Source organism: Sminthopsis crassicaudata, chromosome 2, assembly GCF_048593235.1.
Source record: "Sminthopsis crassicaudata isolate SCR6 chromosome 2, ASM4859323v1, whole genome shotgun sequence".
Lineage (NCBI taxonomy): Eukaryota > Metazoa > Chordata > Mammalia > Dasyuromorphia > Dasyuridae > Sminthopsis > Sminthopsis crassicaudata.
In genome coordinates this window covers 234,488,907-234,501,467 of record NC_133618.1, presented here as the reverse complement: position 1 = coordinate 234,501,467, position 12,561 = coordinate 234,488,907, and the positions used below count along the sequence as shown (strand labels likewise).

Below are 12,561 nucleotides of genomic sequence, written 5' to 3'. Positions count from 1 at the left end.
GAGCCATTGTCGGTCTTTTTCTTCCTGAGAGTGAACTTTATTGTTAAGTCAGCTTTACAATTTGGGTCTTTTCTCTTTTAATGTGATATTTTGGTTCTAGGGTGTCTTGCTTAGAAGGAGAGGTATTGTCATGCAGGTAAATTGTAAGCTCCATGAGGGTTGGGCAGGAATCAGTCGGAGCACACATTAGGCGGGCCAAGTAGGGTCGTCAGAATCTTGTAATTTGGTGACGTTCCCTGACTGCTTTCCCCCCACTCCCCTCTTCTGGCTCTTTCCTCCCCCACCGTGACTTCGCGAAGGGAAGGGGTGGTGGGAAAGAGCGGGGGATATTTACTATGCGTTTATGGCTTTTCCGCTACTTTCTAGTTGGAAGACCTCAGCTCCCTACTCTTCGATCCCTCAGGTTCCCGGGCCCAGAGGATGGGCGCTGAAGGGGAACCTCCATGGATACCGTGCTGCGCGGCCAGTTCGCCCCCAGCCCCGAGTGCCGCAGTGGACGAGAAGCGGGAAAGAACTTTGCTGACGGCCCCTTGGCTGAGGGGTGGGGGGCGCCCAAGCACGGGAAGAGCATTTGAACGACACTCCCTGATCACGGCTGTGTGGTGGAGGGGGTTAGGAGAAAAGCGGGGGGAGGAGGAGGAGAGAGGAGAAGGAGGGAGTCGAGGGCCGGAAGGGAGGGTGAGTAATCTGCCAGGGGACGACGGCCCCTGCGTGCCGCAGTCGGGGGCTAGAACCGGAGAGGAGGAGAAGGTGAATTTGGTGACAGTGCCTCCGGGGGCCTGCCCCTGGCCCGCCCCGGCCCCGCCCTCTCCGCTGCGCTCGCTCCGGGGCGGCTCGGGCCCCCGCCCCGTTCATGTGGCCCGGCCCGCGGCGGCCGGCTGCGGGGGCACGGAGCGGCCAGGAGGCGGCGGAGGTGGCGGCCGCGGCGGCGGCTGAGGCGGAGGGAGAGGAGTCGGCCCCGATGTGAGGAGCGGTGCGGTCCGTCCGTCCACACCCGCCGTCCGGCTCGGAGCCGGCCCCCACCCCCCTCAGGCCGGCTGCACCATGCGGAGCCGGCGGGGGTTGCGGCTCCCGCGCCGCTCGCTGCTCGCCGCTCTCTTCTTCTTCTCGCTGTCCTCTACCTTCCTCTACTTCGTGTATGTGGCGCCCGGCATAGGTAAGGCCCAGAGGCGGCTCCGCGCGTCTCCTTGGTAACCGCCCCCAGTCCCGGCCCCTGTGCGCCCCCCTCCGCCGGCCGGCCCTCTTGGGGGGGCGCGCCAACGGGCTAGCTAGGCGGACCCCGCTTCGAACCCCGCACTCCGCGTGGGTCTGGATTCCATCCTCCCACTCTCCGCCTCGCTTGGCCCCCAGACTCGGGCTTCTTTCGAACCCCGTGGTCCTTTAGTCTTCTAAAACCCTCTCCTCTGTCTCCTTTCCTCATTCCCGTTCCTTTCGCCTTGTGGTCCCCTCCTTTTCTGAACCTTCCAATCCCTTCTCTTTCCTGACCCCCCATCCCTCCCCTCCTTTCTGACCCCCTCGTTTCTCCCCTTTTCTGATCCTTCCAGTCCCTTCTCACCCCCATCCTTTTCCGATCTCCCTCCCTTTTCCTTTCATGCCCCTTGTTTCTTCCTTCTGACCTCCCATCCCCTCTCCTGTCTCTTCATTGCTTACCTCTCCTTTTCCGAACCTCCATATTTCCTCTTTTCCTGAACCCCCATCCCTTCCTCCTTCCCTCTCACTCTCCTCCCTTTTGAGTCCCCTTTTCTAACTCTGTGCTGCTCCTTGATTCCCTCCAGCCCCTTCCTCTCATACTCCAATCTTCCTAGCTCTCATCGCCCCTGATCACTCTTTTACGTTTTCCAGTCCTTCTCTTTCTTACTCTTTTCTTTTTTTCCCTTTCTTTCTTTTTTTTTGAGTTTTCCTATTCCCCTTCGCCTCCATCCCCTTCCAGCCCTCATTTCTTTCGCTCTGGCCTCTCTTACCCACATCCCTTTTTCTCTTCTCTTTTCCTTGCCTAAAGCTGGCCGTTTTCTTGAACCCCTGTTAATGACAGCTTATCAGCCCTCTTCTGTTTTCTTCTCCTCCTCCTACCTCTGGGCTATCGCTCGATCCTTTTCCTGTCCTGTCTGGAATCTCCTTTAATTTCTTTACCTTTCATGGCTTCCTTCCTATTCCCTTCTACTTCTGACCTCCTTCTACCACCCTATCACCGGCTTCCCGCAGGTCTGGCTTAGTCCACCGGCCTCCCCAAGTTTCCCTGCCCGTGCGCATTGGACCTTCCGGCAAACGCACAGACCGATGTGTTTTTGTCTTGGCCAGACTCCAAAATCCTTTCTTCCACGTTTGTAATACCCCTTGCTTTGAATTCCCCCTCTTGTCTCTTCCCTTCCGTCCTCTATCTCCTGCCCTATATTTCTTAGTGCTCTCAGTTCTGTCCTCCCACAAGGGCACACATTACCGCGCCCCCCTCCCCCCTTCCCCTTCCTGTGCCGAGAGGCCTTGGTTTGTCCAGTTTCCTCTTGGGGAGTCATGCTTCCAGCCACATGGAGAGATGGTTGATTCTGAGCAATAATATCCGCTTAAAATGTGTACTTCTATTGCTCACCCTTCAGGCTAAGGTTAGGGGCACTGCATCAGCATTTGCTAGAATAGTGGAAGTAGGCCTGGACCTATGAGATGAGTTTGCTCTTGGGCCTGGAGAAAGCCTAGGTGAACCAAAGGTGAGAAGGTATTTTGTTCTGCTTTTGGAAATTAATTGGAAGCAGAAGGCTTTTAAGGGTAGTTCAGTACAGTTAGGTAGCCCTTGAGAGACATCTTTTAAGTCATACCTCTTAAGCCAAATGCAAATTTACTAAAAAAGAATGGAAGTCTTATTGAAAGTAAATCTTATCCTTTGGAAAAAACTTAGACCTCTACCTCCTACCCCCACTCCCACCCTCCAAAGAAGGACTTTGTAGTAGTACTAAGAAGTGGACTTGGAAACACTAAGAGATTAGTTTGTGAACTCTGAGAAAAGGTTAGATCTGCTTAACCACTTTTTGGAAGCTACTGTGGAAAACTTACAGATGTTTTAGGATAGGAGGAAAATAGTATTTGGGGCAAAGGAAGGGGACAAAGAATTAAAATGGGAAGACCCTTTTAGCTATAGAGACATGCTTTTTTAGGAGTATAGTATTTGTTGCTAACACTGAACTAGCTGAAAAGAGAAATTTCCAGCAAAGAGGAGATTCGCCCCCACTCACTTTTGAATAAAATAAGGTATTTTACCTCATGGTTAATATTGGTTTCCTATTATCTACTTGGGATTGTGTGTGTGTGTGTGTGTGTGTGTGTGTGTGTGTGTGAAATGTGCTTTTAAAGAATCCTTTATGTTTTAGGGAAATAAAGTATATGACATTAATTTGCCTCAGTAGGGTTAAAATTGCTTATTTTTTGGAAATGTACCCAAAGTAGTGTGTTTTGAAAGGTGAGTGAGGGAAAGGAAGAAAGTGATAAGAATGTTTGCTGAACTAGAATTGCTGAGTAATTACAGATACTAGTTGAAAAGAAAGTACAGTATCCTATTTGACATTGTTTCACTCTTAATAGCCATCTGAAAAATTATTACAAAGGGAAATAGGCAGCACTTCATCTCAACTTTTATGTGTAATGTGACATGTCTTTCAGGTTCTGATATTTGGATCACTCATATTAAAAAAAATTTTTTTTTGATTGGAATCCCTATTTTATTTTAAAAGATTGGAAATGAAATTCTTTAAAACAGACAGAAATATGACTTAAGATTGATTTAAATTCCTTAACACTAAATTTTTTGAGTTAGAATTAGTGGCTCTTTTTTATAAAGTTTTGTATTTTAAAATTGTTCCAGAATATTTCCATATTACTTTTAACTGAGAAAAGATGAGGTGGGTTTTTTTTTTTTTTTAACTCTTGATCTTAAAAGATGAGTTTAGAATTTTAATTCTGTACATAGTACTGCAAGATGAAAAGGTGAAAAAGAGTCCTTTGCACCTTTTTTGTCTCCTTTTCAAGGAAAAAACTCATTATTTTTTTTTTCTTTTACTACATTGGGATTTCTTATTTGGGACTTACGATCTCAAATGTCCATTTTAGCATTGTTGAGCTGCTCTTTAGTAATAAGATGGACACTTTTTTTTTTCCTTAAGGATAAAATAACTTGAAGAAAGGGATTTAAAAGAGAGAATGGTTAACATTTTTAGGATAAATGCCTTAATTGAGCTGCCCTTTAAAATGGATTTATGATATATTCAATTTGTAAGTAATATAATTGAATTTTGTAAATGGGAGAAAGTGTCAAACTTTTGGCTATATTTCTTTACTGGATTTTTGTTTTGTTGCTTTTTGTTTTTTCTTTCATTAATTTTTTTTGGGTTTTGTAGACAATTCAGATATGTTTCAGATAGGTAAGGACTACTTATTTCTTAGATATGTAGTTCATATGTTCAGAATGGCCAAACAACCTTAAGAATCATGTTAGCAATAAACTATTGGTGGGGATGTTTTTGTGTATGAATGTGGTTGAGTGATAAGTAGCACAATATTAATGTGGAAGCTCTGAGATCCAATGCTCAATACGTGACCTGGATGATGAAATAAATGAAGGCTCTGTGATGTCTGAAATTGGAATAAGGAGAAGTGCTACTCTCCCAAGTTTTTATTGGGAAATATCCTATTATAAATTATATTGGGACACCAAGTTTTTGACAATGCCCACCTTAAATACTGGAATATTCAGACATTTTTACTTCTAAATTTAGTTGAGTGTGATTTCATTAGTCATGATGGTTTCATTGGAAAACTAAGGGTGAAAGTAAATGAAAAAAATATGATTAGAATATGAGGCTAAGTGAGGAATATGGGCCTGCTATGTATACAAGGTGAGAAAAAAGGAGTTTTATAGTTGTGCTGAGTATTTGATGGGTATTTGACTATTTTAAACAATTTTCTATTGATAGGCAATAAATCATGAGCAAGGGTTTTTTGGAAATGGAGGGTAGAAGAATTTTGTTGTTTATTTTAGCTCTTCTAGGGAGCCCACCACATTGATATTTAATTTTGCCTCACTTAATATACTGAAAAGAGTCTTGGCCTCTCTCAGATCTAAGAAGTACTTTACACATGTATAGTAAAGATTCTTTACAATTTAAAAACTTTATCTATATTTTATCTATATTATCAGAAAAATTTATCTGGGCTCGAAATTCCTTATTTTGGTTGTGCCTTTAAGAGATTATAATTCTTAGGAAGAAAATTAAGTGACTTTTTTAAAAATAGTAGTATGATATTGAATACTTCTTAATATAAATTTTGGGCCATCGTATTACATGGTGGTATAATGTTGAGGTTACAGAATTTGTAAACTGCTAAAAGCAGAGAATCACATTTTAACTTCACTTTTTGTGCTGTAATTTAATGAAGTTCAACAAACATTTAAGTGCTTATTATGTACGAGGCACATAGTATCTGGGATGCAGATACTATGGTACAAAAACAGAATTGAACTCTCTGCCTCCTGAACATCTAGAATACTGTAGAAGATGTGTACAAGTAACTACTATGTTAAAGTTTAATAGAGATATTTAAGAAAATTCTCTGTGTTATATGAAGGATTAATATAGATGGATTGTTCAGCTAATAGGAATTTTTACATATTGTCTATTGAGAAGCTGAAAAATTCCTCAGATTGAACTTGGCCTGCTGCTTGGACAATGATGAAATCATTGAACTTGGGGAGACATGATTCTTTGAGCAGATCCGCCTGGTATGGATTTAAAATTACAAAGTGTTTTGGAAAAGATTAGAGGAGAGTTAACTTAGGGCATGAATTCTAGGTAATCGACAATATTATGTCTTACAAAAAGTCTTTGTGGGAGTTTTAAGCTATTAAATGGTTCCAAAATGAGATCTATCTAGCTTCCCATCCTCCCCCAATATAATACACTCTTTTTGAAAGAAAGAAAAGTTGAAAGGTTTTCCTTTACCAGGACTTCTTAAACTTTTTCTTCTTTCAATCCCTTTTTGCCCAAAAATTTTTTAGATGACCAGTGTATATAAATCAAATATTTACTGATAATAAATGCTCACATTCACTTAACCATATGGGATCAAAAATCACAGTTTAACAAACTGGACTTTGGAGAAAAGTTATCTTTTGAGAATATGGTTATTGGAAAGAAGGCAGTGTTAATTGAAATCTAGGTTCCCTCTGATTTACTGTAACCAAATAACTTGAGCAGGTTTTTGATTTTGTTGTATCTCTTCATTTGAGGCAAAAAGCTTTTAGAATAGTTGGACTTTATGCCTGGGGAAATTTTCCAGTGAAATATACTATGAAATGTATAGCTAATATATTTAATAGTTTTTAATTTTTCCAAATACATGTAAAGATAGTTTCAAACATTCATCTTTGCTAAACCTTGGGTTCCAAATTTGTCTCCCTCCCCCTCATGCTCCTGATAGCAAAAAATCCAATGTAGATTAAACTTGTGCAGTTCTTATAAACATTTCCATATTCATCAATTCATCATGCTGCACAAGAAAAAATCAGATCAAAAGGGGAAAGGGGAAAAAAAAAATTGAGGGGGAAAAAAAGCAAACAAACAACAACAAAAGTGAAAATACTATGCTTTGATCTATCTTCAGTCTCCTAAATTCTCTCTGGGTGTAGATGGCACTTTCTATCCATCTGTCTGTTGGAAGTGCCTTCAGTCACTTTGTTGAAAAGAGCCAAGTCCATTAGAGTTGATCATCATGTAATCATATTGCTGTGTACAGTGTTCTCTTTCTTTTACTCACTTCACTCTACATCAGTTCATGTAAGTCTTTTCTAGGCCTTTCTGAAATTATCCTACTCATCATGTTTCTTACAGAACAATAATATTCCATTACATTCATATATCTTAACTTATTCAAGCATTCCCCAGCTAAAGGGCATCCACTCAGTTTCCAGTTCCTTGCTATTATGAAAAGAATTGCTTCAAACATTTTTGCACATGTGGGTCTTTTTCTCTTTTTTTATGATATCTTTGGGATACAGATCCAGTAGAGACACTGCTAAGAATATACAGAACTTGACAGCTCTTTGGGCATGGTTCCAGAATGGTTGGATCAATTCACAAATTCACCAACAATGTTTTTTGTATTTTAGTTTTCCCACATTCTCTTCAACATTCATCATTTTCTTTTCTAAAGATTATTTTTACATATTTCTAAAAATAGCTAATATTTTTATTTATTTAAATTATTTAAACACAATTCTAGACAAGATATAATATACATGAATAACTTCATAGACATCTAATTTAATCATATAACAGTGTCTATAATATCTAGCAAAACTGTAGCACTTCATTAAATGTAAAGTCTGGGAACAAAATATTTTGAGGGAAGGGAGGAGAGATGAAAAAATATTCTCTGAAAGCCTCAGTAGTTTCGTTTTATAGACTTTGTTGGGAGAGGGGAATGAAATATTTTTGCATCAGAAAATCTTTGCCAACTTCTGTTTCAATCATGCATGTGCAGAATCATTTTGGGTTATAAAACCAAGTAGATGCTTTTTTTTTTTTTTTTTTTTTAACCAGGAAAAGTTAACCTGTTTCGTGAATAGTATTTTTAAAATAATGTGCTTGATTTGGGCATGAAATTCCTTTCCTAGTGGAATTGTGCTAAAGTTGGATGATCTGTGAAAGTAGGTTTTCAAATAGTATCAATTTCAGTTCTAGGATTCTCATCTTAAAATTTAGAAGGTAAGATTTAAGTAGTTGATCTCTGAGGTCTCTTCTAACTATTAAATCTATGCATATAGATTTTGTTCAAAGGTATGAGAGTATTGAGGGAATTAGGAAGAAGGATTCTAGCTTAGAAGGCTTTGTGCTAAATTCTAGGAGAGTGGAAATTCCTTAGAGGTTTCAAGTAATTTCTGATTACTTGCTTATGAAAAGCTTTTAAAAATTTTATACTAAGAAAAGTAGGTTGGACACACTTTGCCACAAGTGATAAACGTTTATACTCTATAACTGGAAATTAGTAAGGGAGGCAGATCTATGAGGTTAGGTCAGTAAAGCACTTAAAAGTAGTTGATAACATTGGAGCAAAGTTAAAGCATGATTTGAAGCCAACAGATGAGCTGGTTGCTTTAGAGAAGTTAATGATATTTATAGTTATCCTATCATGATGTGAACAAGGCATGTTTGCAAATTACCACAAACCCCAAGTAGACTATGTGGCTCAGTGGGCAGAGTTATCCTCTGCTAACTGACAATATTTTCATACCTGCAGGTGTGTCTTGACTTATGCAGTAGGTCCCTGTAAAGGTATAGGCAAATCATTTTTATAAATAAAAGTAGGTGAACATTTCTTTAGGGAAATTCTAGGTAAGTCCCTGTTCCTTGCTTTGCTAATTGCTGCCAGGGATATAAGAAGCCTCTAACATTACTAGAACTAGAAGAGATGGTGAACTTGTTACTTCAATATTCTTTTTTTACTTAAGAAGATTGAAGCCTGAAGGACTTAAATAACTTTTTCAAGATTGGGAAGTATAAGCATTTGCACACACATTGGGGAAACAAGATTTACTTGTGAAAAATTATTGGTACAAATTTGAATAATAAATTGTGTCGTACTGTAAGGGGCATGGGATTTGAAAAGAAAAAAAGAAAAGGTGATACTTCAAGGAGGCTTTCAGAATTAGAAGGGTGGGAGGAGGGATATACTACATGTGTGACTGCTTTTTTTGTTTTGTTTTTTATTAAAGCTTTTTATTTACAAAACATGCATGGGTAGTTTTTCAACATTGACCCTTGAAAAACTTTTTTCCAAATTTTTCCCTCCTTCCCCTTACCTCCTCCCCTAGATAGCAGGTAGTCCTTATGTTAAAATATATGTTAAATCCAATATATAGTATATGTATTTATACAGTTATCTTGCTGCATAAGAAAAATCGGATCTAGGAAAAAAACCTGAGAAGGAAAACAAAATGCAAGCAAACAGTAGAAAGCAGGAAAATGCTATGTTGTGGTCCACACTCAGTTCCTACAGGCCTCTCTCTGGATGTAGAGGCTCTCTTCATCACTGAACTGTTGGAACTGGTTTGAATCTCATTGTTGAAAAGAGCTGTCCATTAGAATTGATCATCATATAGTCTTGTTGTTGCTGTGTACAATGATCTCTTGGTTCTGCTCATTTCACTTAGCATCAGTTCATGTAAGTCTCTCTAGGCTTCTCTGAAATCATCCTGTTAGTTGTTTCTTACAGAATAATAATCCATAACATTCATATACCATAATTTATTCAGTCATTCTCCACTTTCCAGTTTCTTGCCACTACAAAAGGGCTGCCACAAACAGTTTTGCACAAACAGCTCCCTTTCCCTCCTTTAAGATCTCTTTGGGATATAAGCCCAGTAGAAACACTGCTGCATCAAAGGGTGTGCAGTTTGAGAACTTTTTGAGCATAGTTCCAAACAGCTCTCCAGAATGGTTGGATCCATGCACAGTTCCACCAACAATGTTGTCAGTGGTGTGACTATTTTTGTAAAGCAATTTCTCATAATTGTTTTTTGATAAATATAGATTTTTCATATATTAATTTTGCTTAAATTGGCTGGCATACTTTTGACACTATCAGCTGCATGCAGTGTATCCAAATTTTGTCAAGACATAATTTTTTTGGACTTCATTGTTAACAGCCTCTCTTTGAGATGAGTGGAAAAATTACATTTAGATATAATTTTTCCCATTTAAACCTTTGGAATGAGAAGTCAAAACTCTAAACTGTTTCTTTTCTGAAATGTATCTCGTTTTGATCATGCTAGCTAGAAATTGAAATCTGTTTTGGCTACAGCCAGGAAAGAACACACCTTAAGTCTTTGGAATGTCCACCCTTTGAGGTCTGGAGTGGAGGCCTTTTGCTTAAACAGCTCTTTGACTTTAGTTCTTCGCTTTTGCTCAATCTCACAGATATTGTACCCTACCTTCTATATTTCAGGATAAAGCTGGATGTTAAAATCAAAGTAATTTTACTGTGTCTTTTTTTCCAAAAAGCCTGAAGAGCTGGAAAGAACTTTTATTTATATTCTAACCCCCTGCTGATCCTGTGAATTCATTGTTTGCCCAACCCTGGGAATCACTTTGAATTATTTAGAGTGCTTCCTCCTCTCGGATTTCCCTTTCTATTCCTTTATTGTTAGCTTGGGTAAGCAGTTATTAGAGACTGGGTGATGCTGCCATCTTCTCACCTGGTTACTAATGCTAACAGATGATTTGTAGAGGCTGAAAGACTGTCTAGTCATTGTTTGGGAGAAGTTCCTTGAAAAACCTTTAGCAATTATGAAGAAAACTGCCATTTTCTTCATTGATCATTAGTAGCCTAATTGTCATCTTCAGCCTTACCTACGGGTACTCCTTCATACATTTTGCTGGAATGAGTGTGAGATATATTTTGATGATGATGATGATGATGATAAATCCTCTTTAATTCTATTGCTTTTGCTCTATTGATCATTCTTAAATAGCTTGTTTATGCATAGTTGTTTATATGACTGTTTTACCATTCTTTTTATCTCTGGCACTTAGCACAGTGACTGGCACAGAATTTCCAGTGTTATTTTGTTCTTTGTTTTTGAAAAGGATCGGTAAAATAATAGGGTGATGTCTTGATTCTAGAGTAAATTGGATTTAAATGTGGCTGCCTCGAACAGAGTCGTCTGCCTCTCTCTCTTCTAGTCATCCAATGGCAATAGATAAAAGCCAGGACAACTGGCAGTGGATGACTTTGGCATCTTTGATGTTTAACCAAACTTTTAAGCACTCCAAAGTGCCTGATTCAGCCTTCTTTATGGCCATTGGAACAAAGTGTTTTCATTCACTCATTTCACCTGGGGAAGTTTTCATATGCATGGGGTAGACATTCCCCTAATTCACTGCCAGATTTGAGGCCTGTTGGTTACCTTCGACCTGATTTAGCCTGTCTGCTAAGAGAGTTTTACTGGGGTATGATCAATGCACATTCTTTTCTTGGAGTCCCAGGTGATGAGTGACAGATGGACACCAGAGGTGAGTGAGCAGCCCTGAAAAGGGCTTGGCAAACCCTCATGCCCAAGGTCTTCCTTGAATGCTCCTTGCACCCAGGCACATAGTTAGCTTGTGGAAAAAGATTATTGACTAATTAATAATAGCTAAGCACATTTACATATTGCTTAATATAAATAGTATATTAAGTAGTTTCCTTACTATAACTCTGGAATGTAAATAGGACAAATGTCATTCTCTTTTGACAGAAGAGGAAGTTATGGTTCTTCCAGATAAAGTGTTACTACTAAGCTAAACTAAGAAGTTGTATTGGTTCTCACATCCCCTACTTTCATAGCACTTTCTCTTACTCCACTTTGCCTCAAGGCAAACAAGCAAAAATGGTAAGATTAGAACTCATTAATCAGCAAATAATAGAAGAGAAGGCTTGGTTAATTTTTCAAGTCTTAAAGTATTTTTTCCCTTTGATCTAGTAGTTTGATCTTTTTGAGTTGAGAGTTCTTATGGCACCCACCCCATGAGTCTTTAAATTCCTCCCAAAAATGAAAGAAAAAATGGCATCAAAAGTTAAAACATATAACACACTTTAGTTACATTACTTGAATATTTAACAAGCATTGGTTAAATGTTTTTATGGTCAGTGCTTTTTTATGGTGTCTCACAGTGTTATTATGTCATTGTAAGGAATCATAGGTTCATAAATCTATAGCTGGAAGGGACCTTAGAAGGTATGGAGTTCAAACTTCCTCATTTTACTAAAAAGAACACTGAAACAGAGAGGTCACTTTAACTAACCCTAGGTCACAAAGCTAGAAAGTATTAGAGATGGGATTTCTATCTTTATGAGTCCAGTCTATAAACAATATATAAACAGTACAAAATGTATAAAAGAGCATGTAAAAGTGAATTATTTTTACTGTGTAACTCATGTTCCCTTCAGCACGATTCATAAAAAACTGTTATACCAGGAACCTCTGCTTATCAGTAGTGGAAAGGGTTCTAGACTTGGTGTCATAAGGTAGAACTTCACATCTTAGGTTCATTCAGCTATGTCAGCTTCAAAGCTAATTAAGCAAATCACTTAAGAGTAAGTTTCCATATCTGTCAAATGGAGATCATAATTGGGCTACCTACTTCAGAGTTCTTGTGGGGATAGTACTTTGTTCATGGACTTCAAAGGAATTAATGAACTTAAGTGGGGGAAAAATATTACATCTTAATTTTTTACTAACTTCTAACTAAAAGTTAGCATCTTTTTGATTATAAATTCAAGCAATAAAAATGATTCTAAGAAGAAGGGGTCTATAGGCTTTACTAGATTCCTAAAGGGGTGGGATTCATGGTTAAAAAAAAAAAAGATAATATTTTTATAGTATCCTGTAATGAAAAAGCAGATAGGAATAAAATTTTAAAGGTTTTATAACTTTTCAAATTATTTTAATTTCAGTTTTCCTGTTAATGAATACAATAATAATAATAAAATATCACTTTATTTTTAAAAACATAAGTTTAATTGATATTTTTTTATTTTTAT

At 38.6% G+C, this 12,561-nt stretch overlaps 1 protein-coding gene across 1 annotated transcript in view; it reads left to right on the top strand.

Moving 5' to 3' along the window:
- Window positions 1-882: 882 nt before the first annotated feature.
- Window positions 883-12,561, top strand: part of B4GALT5 (beta-1,4-galactosyltransferase 5) — a 103,282-nt gene continuing 91,603 nt past the window's right edge. Inside the window, exon 1 of the mRNA XM_074288574.1 lies at window positions 883-1,156. Coding sequence (XP_074144675.1) covers window positions 1,045-1,156 — 112 coding nt within the window. The 5' untranslated portion in view covers window positions 883-1,044. The remainder of the gene's footprint in view (window positions 1,157-12,561) is intronic.